Genomic DNA, 16,039 nt, shown 5'->3' on the forward strand with positions numbered 1-16,039 from the left:
TTTAAATGGATTTAAACGGGCCGGCTCGATGGGTTGGGCCCGTTTCTCAGCTCTAGGGATATAATAGTGGGGTGGCTGATTATTTTCCACACATTAATGCTGAACTTTGGTCCAATTGGGATGTGTGAATTGTGAAGTATTGTTATTAATTATATCAACATAATCTCTCTCTGCGCCAATTACATCTATCGCTTCCAAGTTCTCAAGTTTTTCTTCCGCTTCTTCTTTCTGAAGGTATCAACAGATCGATGCTTATCCCTATGCAGAGCAAATTCTTAATTTTCTTAGTTATAACACAGTTATATTTTTTAAATGGTAAAAAAGGATCCTTACTTCTTTAATTTTAAACAAAAGTTTATAAATAAACAATTTATAGTCCCGGTCTTGATTAGTCATGATGGTTAGTAGTATCACAAATAAAGTTCAAAATGTTAAAGATAAATTACAAGGAATAAAGTTTAATATTTTTTCCAAAATAATATGTGAATGTTTAAACTTAAATAAATAAATGCATTTAAAAAAGGAAAAGGAAAAAAGAAGAGAAACATAATTAGTGGTTAAAGGGAATAGGTCCCACTTTATATATTCAACGTATCTCGCCTGTTGTATTGATGATTACCACCAAGTTTGGACAGGAAAGTTCAACAATAGTGGCGAAATACCCATCGTTTACTTTTCGAGTAGGATGGTATCGCTGCCTCAGGGTATCCCAATACAACCGGCCAGACTAATCCCAGGTGCACTCGCAGGTATCGAGCCCATGACATGGTAGGAAAGGCACTTTGCATTCCCGTTTGCGACCAGTCGGACCCGACCCTTGCAGGTCCCATCGTTTACTTTTCAACAGCAAAAGAAAAATCAAACGCCGTACATCTCCCTCTAGCTGCGTTATTGTGAGGTATTAATTATTATCCACAACTTTTGGTGATATTATCTCTCTGTATATCTTATTCTGAAATCTACAGCTTTCAATTATTGAAAGAAAGGCATGGAGGCTCCCAAGTTCTGCTTCCTTCAAGCTTTTCTGTTCTTGTTCTTCCTTCTTGGGGGATCAGCACAGAAATCCCCCTCACGCATATTTGGAGAATACATAGGAGCAGAGTTTAAGAATGTGAAATTCTCTGATGTCCCTATCAACCCAAATGTCCAGTTTCACTTCATTCTCTCCTTCACTATTGACTATGATTCCTCTGCTTCTCCTTCTCCTACCAACGGCATATTCAACGTTTTCTGGGACTCTGGCAATCTTAGCCCCTCCCAAGTTTCTTCCATCAAATCCCAACATTCCAATGTCAAGGTGCCAATTAAGTGCTTCATTTGAACATCCCCTTTTTTGTCTTCAAAAATTTCATGGATATATACTAACATCCCTCATTCTTTTATCAAGTATATGCATGTCTCAATTGATTGCGGACTGTGATTCATTTGTTTTTGAATTATATCTGCGGGTTCTTATACTGTACAGAATTTGAAAATAATAAGTGCTACTATTAAGGATTTAATAAGAGATTGCCATGATAACTAAAGCTGTTTTGTTTAAAGTTACAAGAGTTACTGGATATGCTGCCTCTTTGAACAAGTGTTATAAAGTCAACTGTTTTATAGTCCAATGGCATAAAAACTCCATTATGAGTGAAAAATTAACAGCTGGATTCTGCTTATAACTTCGTTTAGCTATCCTTCTAATTATGTATATTAAAAAAAAAAGGTGTCATGAATCATAAGAACAGATAAATTTGCACAGAGAACTAATTTTGGACAAACCCAAATACTTTGGGTAAGATTTGCAGAAACTCACCATTTAGATAGATCTCAGTTCCACGGTCAAAAAAATAAAAGGAAAAAAAAAAGAAAAGATAGATCTCAGTATCTCTGCTTAATTTGAGCAGTACTGAATGGATCATGAAAATCAAAACCTATCATTGAACACACAAAAACAGAGCATGTAGAAACTGAAATTTGATTTGTTTCAGGTGGCCGTAAGTCTAGGAGGCGACAGCGTGAGAAACAAACCAGTCAATTTTAGCCCATCTTCCATTGATTCATGGGTGTCCAACGCAGTTTCATCACTCACAGCCATAATCAAACAGTACAACCTCGACGGGATCGACATCGACTACGAACACTTCAACTCAGATCCAAACACCTTCTCCGAATGCATCGGGCGCCTAATCAAAACCCTAAAATCCAACGGAGTCATCAAGTTCGCTTCGATCGCTCCATACGACGATCCCCAAGTTCAGAGCCATTACAAGGCGTTATGGAACAAGTATGGGAACCTCATAGATTACGTCAACTTCCAATTCTATGCGTATGATAAAGGAACGAGCGTGTCTCAATTCATGGGTTACTTCAATACACAGAGCAGGAATTATAATGGAGGGAAGGTGTTGGTGAGTTTTATAACTGATGGAAGTGATAAAGGGCTAAGTCCAGAAGGTGGATTCTTCAATGCGTCTCAAAAGCTGAAGAGGGAAAACAAGCTTTACGGCATTTTTGTTTATTCTGCTGATGATTCCAAGGCCAATGGTTTTCGCTATGAGAAGCAAGCACAAGCTCTCTTAGCTTCTCCATAATTGCCACGTAGTTCCAAATAAATAATATAATTATTAAAAAAGTTCTAATAATAATAATAAGAGGAGCTTGCAATGACAAGTTTTATTAGAACTTAGTCATAATTATTTTCTTTCCTAAGACTCACTGCGATTCTCTCTTTCTCTTTCAGCATGTATACTTTTTCTTTTTGGCAAATTTCCATATGTACACTTTGTGTGGTAGATTAAATGACTAATTTGGGTAAATTAAAGAATTAGTTAAGTTAGTTATTTATAATAAATATGTATTGTCTTTTCTAAAATATTCTTGTTAATTAAGTATATTGGCTAGAATTATTATTATTACAAAGACTGTTTGAGGAAAAAAATGGATAAATATAAAAGACAAAGTAGATTGAGGTTTTATAATTAGGACTAAAATAAAAGTCAAATAAATTCTTATATTAAGTATCGGAGGTAGGTGGTACATTGGTCTTTGGTTTTTGGCAAAAAAAAAATTGATTGGTTTTTGGTTAAAATACACACACATTGGTCTGAGATAAAGAGATTCAGGCGGTTTTTAATTCTAATATCTAAATGCTTTTCTATTTCATTTTTTATTTAATTAGCTGATATATGATACTACCTCCGATTGCAAATATAAAAATTTGTATTTAAGATTGAAGGTGGTACTATAAACCCAATTAAAGGCACTTCACCAAATATGATTTTTTTCCCTTCCCCTTACAATGCTTTAATCATCCAACCTCTGCTGGTAAAAAAAAAAAAAAAAGTCATCCAAGCTCCGGTCTGAAAAGAAGCAAGTTCCTTCCGTTCGATGAAATTAAATAATTATTTGTAGCTTTTTATTTCACTTTTAATTATTATTATTTATTAAGGAAAACTAAGTTCTTCCTCCTTTAACCCAACTATACATTGTTGATTGTAATTTGGGGGTAAAAATATGAATTAATAATTTTTTGATAGTTATTTAAATTTAAACCAAGGATAATACAAGATTTAAACATATATTCAATCCTAAATTTTACAAATTTAATTAATATTTTTATTCACAAAAATTTAATTAATAAAATGAAATTATGTGCCATCTACATTAAAACTAAGTTAAATAATATCTTTTCTGTCCTTAATATAAGACTTAATTAACTAATTTGAGTAGATTAAAGATGTCAATTGAATTAGTTAATATGATATGTTTATTTTAAAACAACCTAAGTATCTTTTTAATTCTCTTCTTATGTCTCCTACTTGATTATTGTTGGAGAAACATCAATAGGATTAAATGAAAAAAAAAGTTGATAATTATATGAAATACTTTTTATGTTTAGAACCAACATTAGCTCTCTAAATAGGTTTTGTGTTAAGCACAAGAGGAGTACAAAATACCTTTCAGATCTTTTCTTTTTTGCCAAAAAATACCTTCTAGCTCACACAGCATTTGTCCGCAGGGAATATCTCCATAGCAAATATTTGAATTTGAATTACCCGAATACTCCTGGCCTAGTGGCGACTGGCTAGGTCACAAGTGAGGCGAGTCTCTGCTCTTTGAGGACGGGGGTTCGAATCCTCACTTGTTAAAAAGAGTACCGGGGAGGGCTTTACTTGTCGTCCGGCCCGAATCCGGACTAGTCGATCGCTCGGGTACAACTGGTCCAAAGAGGCTGGGGTCCAGAAAAGGCACGGTTGGATACCGAATGGTTTATACCAAAAAAAAATATTTGAATTTGAATTATTAAAAGAAACGATCATCGTCCGCAAGCATTAAAACGTGAAGTCCACTGGAACAATAAATTGGGTCAAAGGCCCACAATTATATGCGGAAAGTCCAGTCCACGAGACAAATGGTTTAGCCCAGACCCACAATAGGATCTGATTGGGAAATCAAAACTGCACAAGGGCAAAAGTGGAAATACAAAGAATAGAGACAGGGCAACGGTCACTTTCCTATTTATTCTACCTGCCTTTACAAAAAGCACATCCACCCAACGGAAACATAACCAAAACGAACAAAAGAACAGCAATAGCCTTTTCACAATCTAACATAACACTAATCATTCAATCGTTCATGGCCGCACACGGAGGAGAAGAAAAAGAAGAAGAACAGAGTCTGATTCTGGGAACAGCGAAAGTGGTGGAGTATTTGGAGCCATTAATGTCGATAGAGCTTCTGGGCAAGTTCCCAGATAACTCAGCCTATGACTTCGACTATTCGCAGAGCTCAATCTGGTCTCCTTTGATCTCTCGACCTTTCGCTCCCATGGATCTGGACTCCTTCACCCCCTTCAGGAATGTTTCTTTCGATCACAATGAGATTGATTTGCAGTTTGGTGCTCGTGATAAAAGCAGTGCCAAGAAAGTTGGATCAAAGCTCAGGAAGAAGTTCTCCACCACAGCGTTTAATCTCAACCTGGATTTGCTTAAGAGTAAGAATATGAAGAAGAAGAAGAAGAAGAACAAGATTGTGCCTTCTGATTTGTCTCCTACGCCTCCAAGGATGAAGACTGGCTGTAATCCCATCGTTATGAAGGTAATAATCCACCTGGGTTTAGTGTAAATTCTTAATTTGTGTGTGCTATCTAGTTCTAGTTGATCAAATTTACATGGACTGGGATAAAACTCACAAACATGAAATTTGATTGATCAAATGTGAAGAAAATGTTTGTTTATGGGATGAAAAGGCTAGATTAAGTGTGGTTGTTTATGAACTAAATAATTGTTAGAATTTAGGATCTGCAAGGTAGTGATTGCTGGAGAAATAAATTGTCGATGATAATATGTACAGGGATGGGCGAAGGTGCTGAAAGCTGCGTCGAAACAGTTCAAGAGAAGGAAGATGAAGAAAGATGCAACGGCTCATGTGATGCTGCCAAAGTCATTCTGATGATAGATACACACACACGCACACGTTTTAGTTTAACTGTGTATGAATGAATGTATTGCAATTATCACTGATTTAGTCTCTTATTATTATTAATTCACATCTCATTGGCTTTTACCTATCCTGCTTCCTTTCAGCAAAGGTCAATGTTCTGTAATCATTCTACCTTCAGTTTATGATATTTACAAGTCAAACTAAACAGTTCTGCTTTTTCATCATAGGATAGATTACTAAAATATGACTTCTTCTTTCCTTTTCATTGAACCACCCACTATTTTGAGCTTTGGGCTTGCCTTGTAATTTGAGTACTTTATGGGGACCCAAATCAATCTGAATTAAGCCAGGGGGGATCCTCGCAGATGGCAAAGCCTTGCCACCAAACGTTTTGTTGGTTCAAACTCCAAATTTTTTTTTTTTGAGCAGGAAATTTCTTTTTTTGGTTGGTTCAAACTCGAAATTTGTTAAGTTGGCACAACTATATTCAGCGGTACTATGCAATTTTTTGCCTGTAAAAATTTGAAATATACTTAAAATTAAATTATATTACCTTCAGTTCTAAATATAATATGCAGTGCAAATTCTAAATCATATTTAGGGGGTGTTTTGATAACTTCAGAATCACTTTTTAAAAGCACTTTTTCGCAAATCGAAGCAAACTCTTCCACATATTTACTTCATATACTGTAAAAACACTTTTAAAATAATGATTTTGTTTCTATTCAAACACCCTCTTAATAAACGTGCAATGCACACAATTGAATTATTCCCATCATTAGAATCTGTGACAAAAGTTTTATACAAGTATGACTTTTACATCTTATTGTATATTTGCTTATAAATCATATACCTATCATGTTATTAGAAGAGAATTATTAATTTTTATAATAGTTAATTGGGAAAAATATGATAATGAAAAATAAATAAATTTGTATATAGGTCTAATCATTTTAATAATGTAATGAAAACAACATTTTGGAAAAGGAAATACTAACTAAATTGATCAGAGAATTCAGCCAAATAACAATAATTTATATTGTGAAAGCAATTTTATGCCGCTATATTTAATTATGTACTAAGAAATACTACCTCCGGTTCTGAATATAAGATATTGTTTGATTTTTATTTTGGTCCTAAATATAAGATCTCAATCTACTTTGTCTCTTACATTTATATTTTTTTTTCCAAAATAGTCCTTTTAATAATGATATTTTTAGCCAATATATTTAATTAATAAGAATATTTTAAGGAAAAACAATATCTATTTATTACAAATAATTAACTTGATTTATTTTTTTAATCTCTTCAAATTAGTCCGTTCTTATATTTAGGACTAGAGATAATAGTATAAAATAAATTCAACAAAATGACTCCGAAGCGTTAAAAAAGTTAAAAATATCTATTACCTTCTCTGAATCTTTATTGACTCTAGCCTTAACTGAGGTATTTATTCCCCGAGTCCGCAATTGATCCTCGCGAGGAGTGGCCATTGCAGAACAGGGTGCTCTTTGATTTCCCGTATCCCTCGAGTTTGGGCAAGTGATTCAGTGGGGTTCGTGTCCTCAATCTTCCCACAGACGCAAATGGTAAGCTTCTCCCAGTCTTGAATTCTTATTGTTCCTGTGAGAAACTGGATCTCGCCCACAATTATGCTCGATTTGGTTATTTTGATTTCAATGCAGAAATTACTGTTTGGTATTGGTTATTAAGTTCATGTTTTTCCCAATTGAACTTCTGCTTGTCGGTCTCCTCTTCTGGTGATGAGCAGAAACCCTTTTGACTAGCTTGAGAATTTTTAGTTTTATGCTATACGGAAGTCGTCTTTTCTGTTTTTGATTTGGCATCCGGATGAAATCGTTGTTCTTTATGCTGTTGATACATTTTCACGATAATTTTATTTCCCTTCCAAATACATATGCGCTCCAATCGTGATCCGCTAACTGGGATCCTGCTAATTTCGAGATCTGAGTTCCCTGGTGGATTTGGTACATCGACCCTTCTTATTATTTCAATGCTTTTCAACTTCCTTATGTTTAGATTTTTTTTATGGACGGAGGACCTGCACCTCTAAAGGAGCAGAAATGGTGAAGAATTAGTTACACCCTGATGCTAGCCTTCGTTTCATTTGTTATTGGCCAGTAAATTGGGCGGACATTTCATTAGATCAGTGGCTTTCCCTTGGTAATCTCTTTCATGACCTAATCAGTTGTAGCTTAGCGCAACGTTTAGATCAAGAGGAAATAGTAAAAACTACATATGCCTGGCGAAGCAATGAATCCCAGATGTCCCACAACTTTTTGTTCTTCCTCCGCCTTTCCGTAGTGCTTTTGCACTATGAAGTGATGCACCAAGCAAATCAGAAAAATCCATACTTCCTTAGGCATTCTCAAAAGTTTTCCTGCGTCTTGATCTAAAGTTTACCCTGAATTACATAAATATGGGCTCAGATTTTATCAAGAGCTTCACCGTTGGTTCCTATTTCTAGTTGATATTTATTACTTACCCTTGGTTTATTAGCAAGCTTGGCCGGTTATTACATGCAGGTTTCGTCACATAACCTTCATATGTTTAGATTTGGATCCTCTCAGTTTTTTTTTTTTTTTAATTGACATTATTAGTTTCAGGGATAAATAGATAAAATGGGTGTGCGTGTCTACCACTAATGAGGACTTTCAATGTGTGTGAATGCTGCACTGTTATATCTTTATCTCCAAGTTTGATAGTATTAATTGATGCCAAGAGGGAGTCCAATTATGAAGGTGGCATCCACTATTTGTTCTCATCATGTTAAATGCATATGACTTTATGATAATAGGATAGGATGTCTTCACCCATGACCAGGATAATCTGATGCTTGAGGTCAGAACACTCAAGCTTTTAGGTAGCCTCCTTTGATCTTATGATTATTAACTTGTAATATTTAATACGGAGATGACAGAATGTGGAAGTGTTATTTTACACCGGCAACTCTGCATCATGTTATTGGATTAACGTTTTTGGTTTGTTTCCATTGTCATCATCCTTTGTTGCTTGGTTACTTGTAGATTCACTTTGTGCTGCTTATTAGCCGTCAAGGGAAGGTGAGACTTACAAAATGGTATTCACCTTACACACAGAAAGAAAGATCAAAGGTAATTCTGGCAACTGTGCTTTCTATTTTTCATTTTCCAAAGATTGCTGGACAGATCAGTTCTTATTACAACTGTACTTTAACTTACTACAAGTAGTGTATATATCTATGTTTAATTTGACTTTAATTTATCTTGCATAAGTAATGATGTTATCATATAACTCCATGTTGAATTCATTGTATTTCTTCATGATCCATCTCTGGCTGAAAAATCTGTGTTTTTGGAAAGGTTATCCGTGAGCTCAGTGGAGTGATTCTTTCTCGTGCTCCTAAGCTCTGTAATTTTGTGGATTGGAGAGGATATAAAGTTGTTTATAAAAGGTATTTTACCGAGAAACCATGGCCTTTCATCATATATTGCTACTGCTTTGAAGAGCACGTTTCTGGTTATCTTGACAATCATCAATTCATTATTGAAATGGATGATGTCCTCTGCAGATATGCTAGCCTCTACTTTTGCATGTGTATTGACCAAGATGACAACGAATTAGAAGTGCTTGAAATCATTCATCATTATGTTGAGATCCTTGATCGATATTTTGGCAGTGTGAGTTCTTTTAAGCTTTCACTTTATAAGGGCGCTGATTGTATAACAGAAATATTTCCCATTCTTTCTGGAAAGGATCCAAGAATCTCGTATTTCTTCTTTATTTTAATATCAAGTACTTGACCTGTTGCAGGTATGTGAGTTGGACTTAATATTTAATTTCCACAAGGTTTGTGCCTTATCACTTGTTAGTCTGCTGCTGTTATTGATGTTCAAGATGAATCAACTCCAAATGATAATTTAATATGTTCATTTTTAAGGTTAAATTAGTATGTCTGTCCCATGAATTTCCTTCATGATATATCGGTTTTCTAATTTCCCATTGGTATCATATGTACTCTAAAACTTGGGTTTCGTCTACCAAGTCAGTAGACAAATAAGACGCTGATTGTTGCTGTCTTGACAGAGTTGACGCTTTATAATATACATGATATGAAATTTCATTACAGATTAGAAGTTAAACTATCTCTCATCATGAAGTCAATTTAAAGGGTCAAATGCAAAACTTAAATACTAACATAACCTATTCTTTAGTTTGATAAGATCCTATCTGATACGTTCTTTGATTTGATTATGATGGAAGGCCTACTATATACTAGACGAACTTCTAATTGCTGGTGAGCTTCAAGAGTCCAGCAAGAAAACAGTTGCTCGGTTGATAGCTGCACAGGTATAATAATCAACAGCCTTTGTCAATTTATCTGTGGGGCATTTTCTTCCTGTGAACCCTTAAGAACAAATCGTTTAATGTATTGGGTTTCAGGATGCATTGGTGGAGACTGCAAAGGAGGAAGCCAGTTCACTGAGTAACATAATTGCACAGGCCACCAAGTGAGGGAAATCAATGACACAATTTCTTGTTAAAATGGTAGGCTCTAAATTCCAGATTTTGTTGTTATGGGTGGAATTTTAAATTTCTTTATATATTTGGGCTTCCCTCTTCTCTTCTGGTTGGCCTTCTATTTCTATTATGTATATGCTGCTGAGATGTCTATTGCTGGCGGCCCAGTTGCCTCCAGAATACTTGGCCTTTGAATATTGGTTTAAATGGAATTTAGTAGTGTGAGAATCTGTTTACTTGGGACAGACAAATTCTTTTCTATACATTTAACTGGGATTCAACTTGCCAAAGACCATTCGGTCTAGTGGCATGAGATGTGCCTTTTGTTGCATCAGATTTAGGGTTTGATCCCCACCTCAGGCCTCGCCTGTCATATAATATAATTAATATATGTATATATATGAGTCCTGATTTAAGTGTTGTCAAGGTTCAATTGAGGGAAATCAACGTTCTTAGAAGCCCCAGTTGTTTGTACTCAACCAACCCCTGTTGTTACTTGGGACAGACTAATTGTTGAAGAGCTGACGTGTCAAATTGAAGCTTGGGTTTCATGAGTGGCTTGAACACCCTTCATCACTTTCTTTTCTTGCTTCTTTGTTCGGCCAACAATAGCGAAAGAGACTGCATGAGCAGTTAAAACCCAACACAAATGCCCCACTAGTGATTATAATAAGTTGCGTCTGAACAATACAGACCTCCTTCCTGCGGACCAACAAAAAATCTTGCAAAAGAGAATCTTACTTCCCATTATAAAAGTTAAAAAGGGATCTCTTTATTTGTCTTCATTAGCTTTTACTAATTTTTTTTCAAATAAAGAAGCGAGTTTTGATGCACAAATAGGAAATGATAAGAGTATATAGACTTTTTCAATGTTTCTTCTGGGTTGGTGAAAAGTTCCCACCGATTGTTCACTCGAATATAATTGACTTTTATCGTCAAACTTGGACCTTTGTGGATCGAATCATATGAAGGAAATAAGCAAGAGTAATTCGAGGATAATATCATTAACTCAAACATTACCCGTTTCAAGGATCCTAGTGTTTTGGGGACAAACTTACTAGGATTCTTGCAGTGTTAGCGGCTTTGGACCACCTCATCTATAAAGGGATATCCCAAACGGGAGAACGTATATCTTCGACTTTTGGATGCTAAAGTTTGTGTCGAGTTTAAAGGTGTCCACTAATTGACTCCATGACGGGACTATCTGAAATTAGGATTCAAAATTAAGTGAAATCAACATCATGATCATCTAATATAATCATCAATAATACTACTAATACTAATTTGGGTTGAGTCTAATGACTTATTATAACAAAATGATTAAAAAGCAAATTTTGTTCAAAATATGTAAAAGATTATTAACACCGTAGATACTCAATATCACATGACTAATAAAATAAGAAAATTTTAATAAAAATTAAGAGTGTAATTTAGAGCTCGTCCAGTAATTCATTCTATTTTCAGGGGGTAAAATTAGAGATAGTGTGGACGGTGGATCCACATAATTAGCTTTGGCTATGTTAATTATTAACCGAAAATTTCAAAACATTTCGACATAATAGGGTAAGTCTCCATGTGAACCCGTTGACCACAGAGTAAACTAAAATATGTTATTCGCTATGCTAGCAGATATGTCGACATTTAACGACACTCTACATATACTCTCTCTTCGCTTTAAAGTCACTCAATATTTTCTATATTTCTCCCTCAAATTCATTGCTTTTAATGAATCAAATCAAATCACCCACATAAAACCAATTGTTCCAGTTTTACGTGTCGCCATATTTTTCAATAAATCCCACCAAAATTTCTCTCACGCCCACTTTAAGTGCTTCTCCGGTTTCTCCCTTTCTCGAAACACCATGATGGCGGCCAGAGCATCCAAGGCCTTCGTCTTCTTCGTCTTCCTCCTGGTTGTGCTTCCTGCTTTGGTTGTCTCAGAGTGTACATGTGAAGATGAAGACGAAGATCGTGACAGAGACAAGGCTCTGAGGTACAAAATAGCAGCCATAGCTTCTATACTGATTGCGAGTGCTGTCGGAGTTTTGATTCCTGTCATCGGAAAGTTTGTGCCGGCTTTAAGTCCCGAGAAGGACGTCTTCTTCATGGTCAAGGCGTTTGCCGCTGGCGTGATATTAGCCACCGGATTCATTCACGTCCTCCCTGATGCCTTCGAAAACTTGACGTCTCCTTGCCTGAGCGATCATCCATGGGGAGACTTTCCCTTCACTGGTTTTGTCGCCATGTGTACGGCCATGGGAACCCTAATGGTGGACGCTTTCGCCACTGTGTATTTCAAGAAACACCATATGAACAATAATGGCCCGATTGAAGCCGGCAATGATGTAGACGAAGAGAAAAACTCAGCACATGATGGTCATCTTCATCTTCACACTCACGCCACTCATGGCCATGCCCATGGATCATCTGATTCTGCTTCATCTCAGCTCCTTCGTCACAGAGTCATATCACAGGTATGTACTCCGGCGCTAATTATAAGAGTTAGTTAACTAATTTGAGGAGATTAAAAAAAAAGTTAAGTTAGTTATTTGTAATAAATAGATGTTATTTTTTCAAAAAATATCCTTACTAATCAAGTCTATTGATTAGAACTATCATTATTAGAATGACTAATTTAAAAGAAAATACATAAATATGATAGACAAAGTGGATTAAGGTCATTATATTTAGGATCAAAATAACAATCAAACAAATTCTTATATTAAGAATGAAAAGGTAGTGTGTATGTGTGTGCGCGCGCATATATATATATATATATAAACACAGATAGATCATCATTATTTGCTGCTTCTTCTTTTTTTCCTTTTCCGTTTAAGAATATTAGTGAAAATTGAATTATTAATTGTGGGAAAATGATTTGGGTTTTTGAACGGAATTGAAGGTATTGGAGCTGGGGATAATAGTTCATTCAGTGATAATTGGGATATCTTTGGGAGCATCTGAGAGTCCCAAAACCATAAGGCCTTTGGTTGCTGCCTTGACATTTCATCAATTTTTTGAAGGCATGGGTCCTTGGAAGCTGTATCACTCAGGTACGTTTTGAAAAGTCAAAAAGAACATTATTCTATGGCATAGGATAGGTACGTTTTCAATTTAATTAAGGGTTACTGCTGGTCCCTAAAAGTTTAATGTCATCGATAAAAGTCAATCTCTTGACGTGGATTTCAAATTTTATGAATAAAATCAAAATGAAATTAAATTTCAAAAATTGAAAATTAAAGACACCTAGCTTCTCTCCTCTATTTGAAAAATACATAGATAAATTTGAATTGTTAAAATATGATCTGAAAAGTTCATAGGAATAAATCTACTTTATAATAATAATAATAATCTTTGGCTCTACACTAGTTAGATCAAATTATTATTGTTATTATTATAAAGTAGACCTTTTTTGTGGGAACTCTTCACATCATATTTTAACAGTTGAGATTTATTTATGTGTTATTTAAAGTAAAATTAAAATATTTTTGTCCAAAAATAATAATTTTTTTTTAAAATATAAAATCTGGACCATTAAGATTTGATCCAGTGGTGATAAAGGAGGAGAAGAGTGGAGGAGAGAGGCCGGTCTCAGATTAAATATGCTATTAAGCCTTTAATTAATATCGTCTTTGTCGAATGAAAAGGCAAAAGGATATGAACCGCACACAGAAATATATTCCAAATCCGCAAATTTCTGTGGTTACGGCTCATCTGTTAATTAGCTGTATCAATCAACTTCATTTTATTTTATTTTTTAAAAAATCAAATACAAAGTCCCGTATTTATTTTTATAATTTTTTTCCTTGTTTTTTAATCCCATATTGCAGGCGAAATTCAAGAACAAAACTATTACAGTGATGGCTTTGTTCTTTGCTCTGACGACTCCAGTAGGAATAGCCATTGGAATAGGAATTACGAATGTGTATGATGAGAATAGCCAGAATGCTTTGATCGTTGAAGGAATATTTAACGCAGCATCGGCAGGAATCTTAATATATATGGCACTTGTTGATCTTTTGGCTGCAGATTTTATGACTGATAGAATGCAAAATAGCAGTCGTCTTCAGATTGGATCAAATTTATCCTTACTTTTAGGTGCTGGTTTAATGTCTCTTATAGCTAAATGGGCTTGACGTAGTACACTTCATTACTTGTAATTTTCAGTTGCTTAGCACGAAAGAAAAGTTTTTGTTCTTGTAATTTTGAAGTCTTCGTTTTCCATAGCCAATTTATAAATAAGTTGGAGGTAAGTTGTTCTATTTGTAACATATTTATTTGGATAAAGAAATTTTTTTTGGGGGGGGAGGACAAGTGAAATTTTAATTAAGTCCTGTAATTGTATTTATTAGTTTACTGCAAATTTCTCATTAAGATAATCCTTGCAAATTATTGTATTTTCTATTCGATAACCATTAACCTGCAAACTTGTTTAACGTTGTCACTAATATCATATGGAAAATACCTGCGTGATCGTGCAGGATAACTGAGATCGTATTTTAGTATTATTTCAGTTTTAAATATAAGATCCATTTTATAATATAACTGAAGGAGTATTTTAAAATTATCTTTAGAAGCCAAATCCTTTATATTTGTAAGGATTTATATTATTTAACTTAATTACAGTAATTGGTGAATAATAATAATCACAAAATTCCAAATATGATAATAATATATTGTAAAATCGTAATAGATGGGTTTCTGGTTCAAACTCTGCCCCGACACGTTTGGGCGGATGCGTTCACATCGTATTAAATTAGAAAGAATGATAATAGTATATTATAATAGATGAAGCAAAATCTTGGCTAATCTCTGGTCAAATACATCCAGCCTCTTTGATTGGCATTGGATCTGAGGAATCAATTTAGTTGACATCAAAAAAAATTATTATTATTTTTAATGATGAACCGACCTCTTTGAAACTTAGACAGAGTCTCTGAGTCAAATAAATTGTTGTTAAGGTAACGGGGCTTTCACATGTTAACATAATTCTTTAAGGAGTTCTTTTGCTGGGGATTTGACAGCTAACAAGGAACCAATTGTCAAAGTGAAATGACCTGTGCTTGTCGTGATGAAAAAATTATTATCACTATTATTCAGCTCAAAATGAAAAATATCATCACCCAAACGCCTTTTGATTGGCAACTAGCTTTATTAATTGTTTGGTATCATTTATATAAATATTTATAAGCATATTTATATTAATTTAGATAAAAAAATTCACATATTTATTTCATATTCTATAAAACACGCACAGCCGGTCATTGCGACTTTTGATGGCTTTTATGCGTTGGCTTGGTTAAAAAGGAAGAGAGAAAGATAAAGAGGTGGGTCCACATTATTTTGACAAAATAAAAGATTAATTTTTTGCGAGAAAAAAATAAATTATTCTAGTTTGCCCATAAAATTATTTTGAAAAACTCCAACATGGGTCCACATTATTTTCTATTTTTTCAATAATACAATTTTTATAATTTTTAATTTTAATATATCTCTTAAAATTATCGTATTATGTATATAATATATAATGTATTACATCGACCTAGTTGAATTATTTGCCGAGATTAAAGAAATTAATAAATTATCTTAAAGTATTCATATTTATTTTTTAAAAAACTAATTTGTCATCCTTATAAATTGATATTATATTAAGGACTTGAGGTAGTATTATTTAATAAAATTTATATTTTTTGAATCATTTTATATCTAAACTTATTCTTTTTAATAATCATTCAAATAAGTTTTAGTTTGTCAAATTGACTTTTTTCAAAAGTTAACTAAATATAAATCACATTATACTAACTGACTTTTATATTAATTTACATTTATAAAAGTTAGATAGATGGGAAAAAAAATTCACTTTTATCACTGCTAGTCTAAACGCACCTTGATCTTTTTCCTGCAATTTGCAAGTTGACGTCGGAAAAAAGACAGTTTGCACTAGAATTCATACACATTGAAATTTCTACTTGTGGGCAAGGAGTCAATGGTATCACCATTCGTCAATAGTTGATACATGACGCTTTTTAATAAGGATTAGGAAAAATGCTTACAATCGTTTGCATCATTAAAACGATAAAAAAGAAAAATT

The 16,039-nt window shown here is 34.1% G+C and overlaps 3 protein-coding genes and 1 pseudogene across 3 annotated transcripts; all 4 read left to right on the top strand.

Annotated features, from left to right (window-relative positions):
• Positions 1 to 936: 936 nt before the first annotated feature.
• LOC114736009 (chitinase 2-like) lies at positions 937 to 2,655 on the top strand. Its single transcript, XM_028923798.1, has 2 exons — positions 937 to 1,297; positions 1,974 to 2,655. The coding sequence occupies exons 1-2, from the start codon at positions 989 to 991 to the stop codon at positions 2,574 to 2,576; spliced, it is 912 nt and encodes a 303-aa protein (XP_028779631.1). The 5' UTR covers positions 937 to 988; the 3' UTR covers positions 2,577 to 2,655.
• A 1,954-nt stretch (positions 2,656 to 4,609) lies between these two features.
• Positions 4,610 to 5,648, top strand: LOC114736012 (uncharacterized). The gene is made up of 2 exons (XM_028923802.1): positions 4,610 to 5,082; positions 5,338 to 5,648. Exons 1-2 carry the CDS (start codon positions 4,621 to 4,623, stop codon positions 5,434 to 5,436), a joined length of 561 nt encoding a protein of 186 aa, XP_028779635.1. The 5' UTR covers positions 4,610 to 4,620; the 3' UTR covers positions 5,437 to 5,648.
• Positions 5,649 to 6,886: 1,238 nt separating this feature from the next.
• On the top strand, positions 6,887 to 10,196 carry LOC114736013 (AP-1 complex subunit sigma-1). Its single transcript, XM_028923803.1, has 7 exons — positions 6,887 to 7,016; positions 8,475 to 8,561; positions 8,790 to 8,881; positions 8,999 to 9,107; positions 9,241 to 9,276; positions 9,691 to 9,777; positions 9,871 to 10,196. Exons 1-7 carry the CDS (start codon positions 7,014 to 7,016, stop codon positions 9,940 to 9,942), a joined length of 486 nt encoding a protein of 161 aa, XP_028779636.1. The 5' UTR covers positions 6,887 to 7,013; the 3' UTR covers positions 9,943 to 10,196.
• Positions 10,197 to 11,540: 1,344 nt separating this feature from the next.
• On the top strand, positions 11,541 to 14,190 carry LOC114736016 (zinc transporter 1-like; annotated as a pseudogene).
• The last annotated feature ends 1,849 nt before the right edge of the window (positions 14,191 to 16,039 follow it).

Source organism: Neltuma alba, unplaced genomic scaffold, assembly GCF_004799145.2.
Source record: "Neltuma alba isolate B1F8T4 unplaced genomic scaffold, ASM479914v2 tig00013281_pilon, whole genome shotgun sequence".
In the NCBI taxonomy this organism is placed as follows: domain Eukaryota; kingdom Viridiplantae; phylum Streptophyta; class Magnoliopsida; order Fabales; family Fabaceae; genus Neltuma; species Neltuma alba.

Bases quoted from the DNA above. Each gene is read 5' to 3' on its own strand.
- LOC114736009 (XM_028923798.1), top strand. From the start codon at position 989: ATGGAGGCTCCCAAGTTCTGCTTCCTTCAAGCTTTTCTGTTCTTGTTC. The intron at 1,298-1,973 runs GTGCCAATTAAG...GATTTGTTTCAG, and splicing joins CCCAACATTCCAATGTCAAG to GTGGCCGTAAGTCTAGGAGG.
- LOC114736012 (XM_028923802.1), top strand. From the start codon at position 4,621: ATGGCCGCACACGGAGGAGAAGAAAAAGAAGAAGAACAGAGTCTGATT. The intron at 5,083-5,337 runs GTAATAATCCAC...TAATATGTACAG, and splicing joins GTAATCCCATCGTTATGAAG to GGATGGGCGAAGGTGCTGAA.
- LOC114736013 (XM_028923803.1), top strand. The intron at 8,882-8,998 runs GTATTTTACCGA...TGTCCTCTGCAG, and splicing joins TATAAAGTTGTTTATAAAAG to ATATGCTAGCCTCTACTTTT. The intron at 9,277-9,690 runs GTTTGTGCCTTA...TTATGATGGAAG, and splicing joins TAATATTTAATTTCCACAAG to GCCTACTATATACTAGACGA.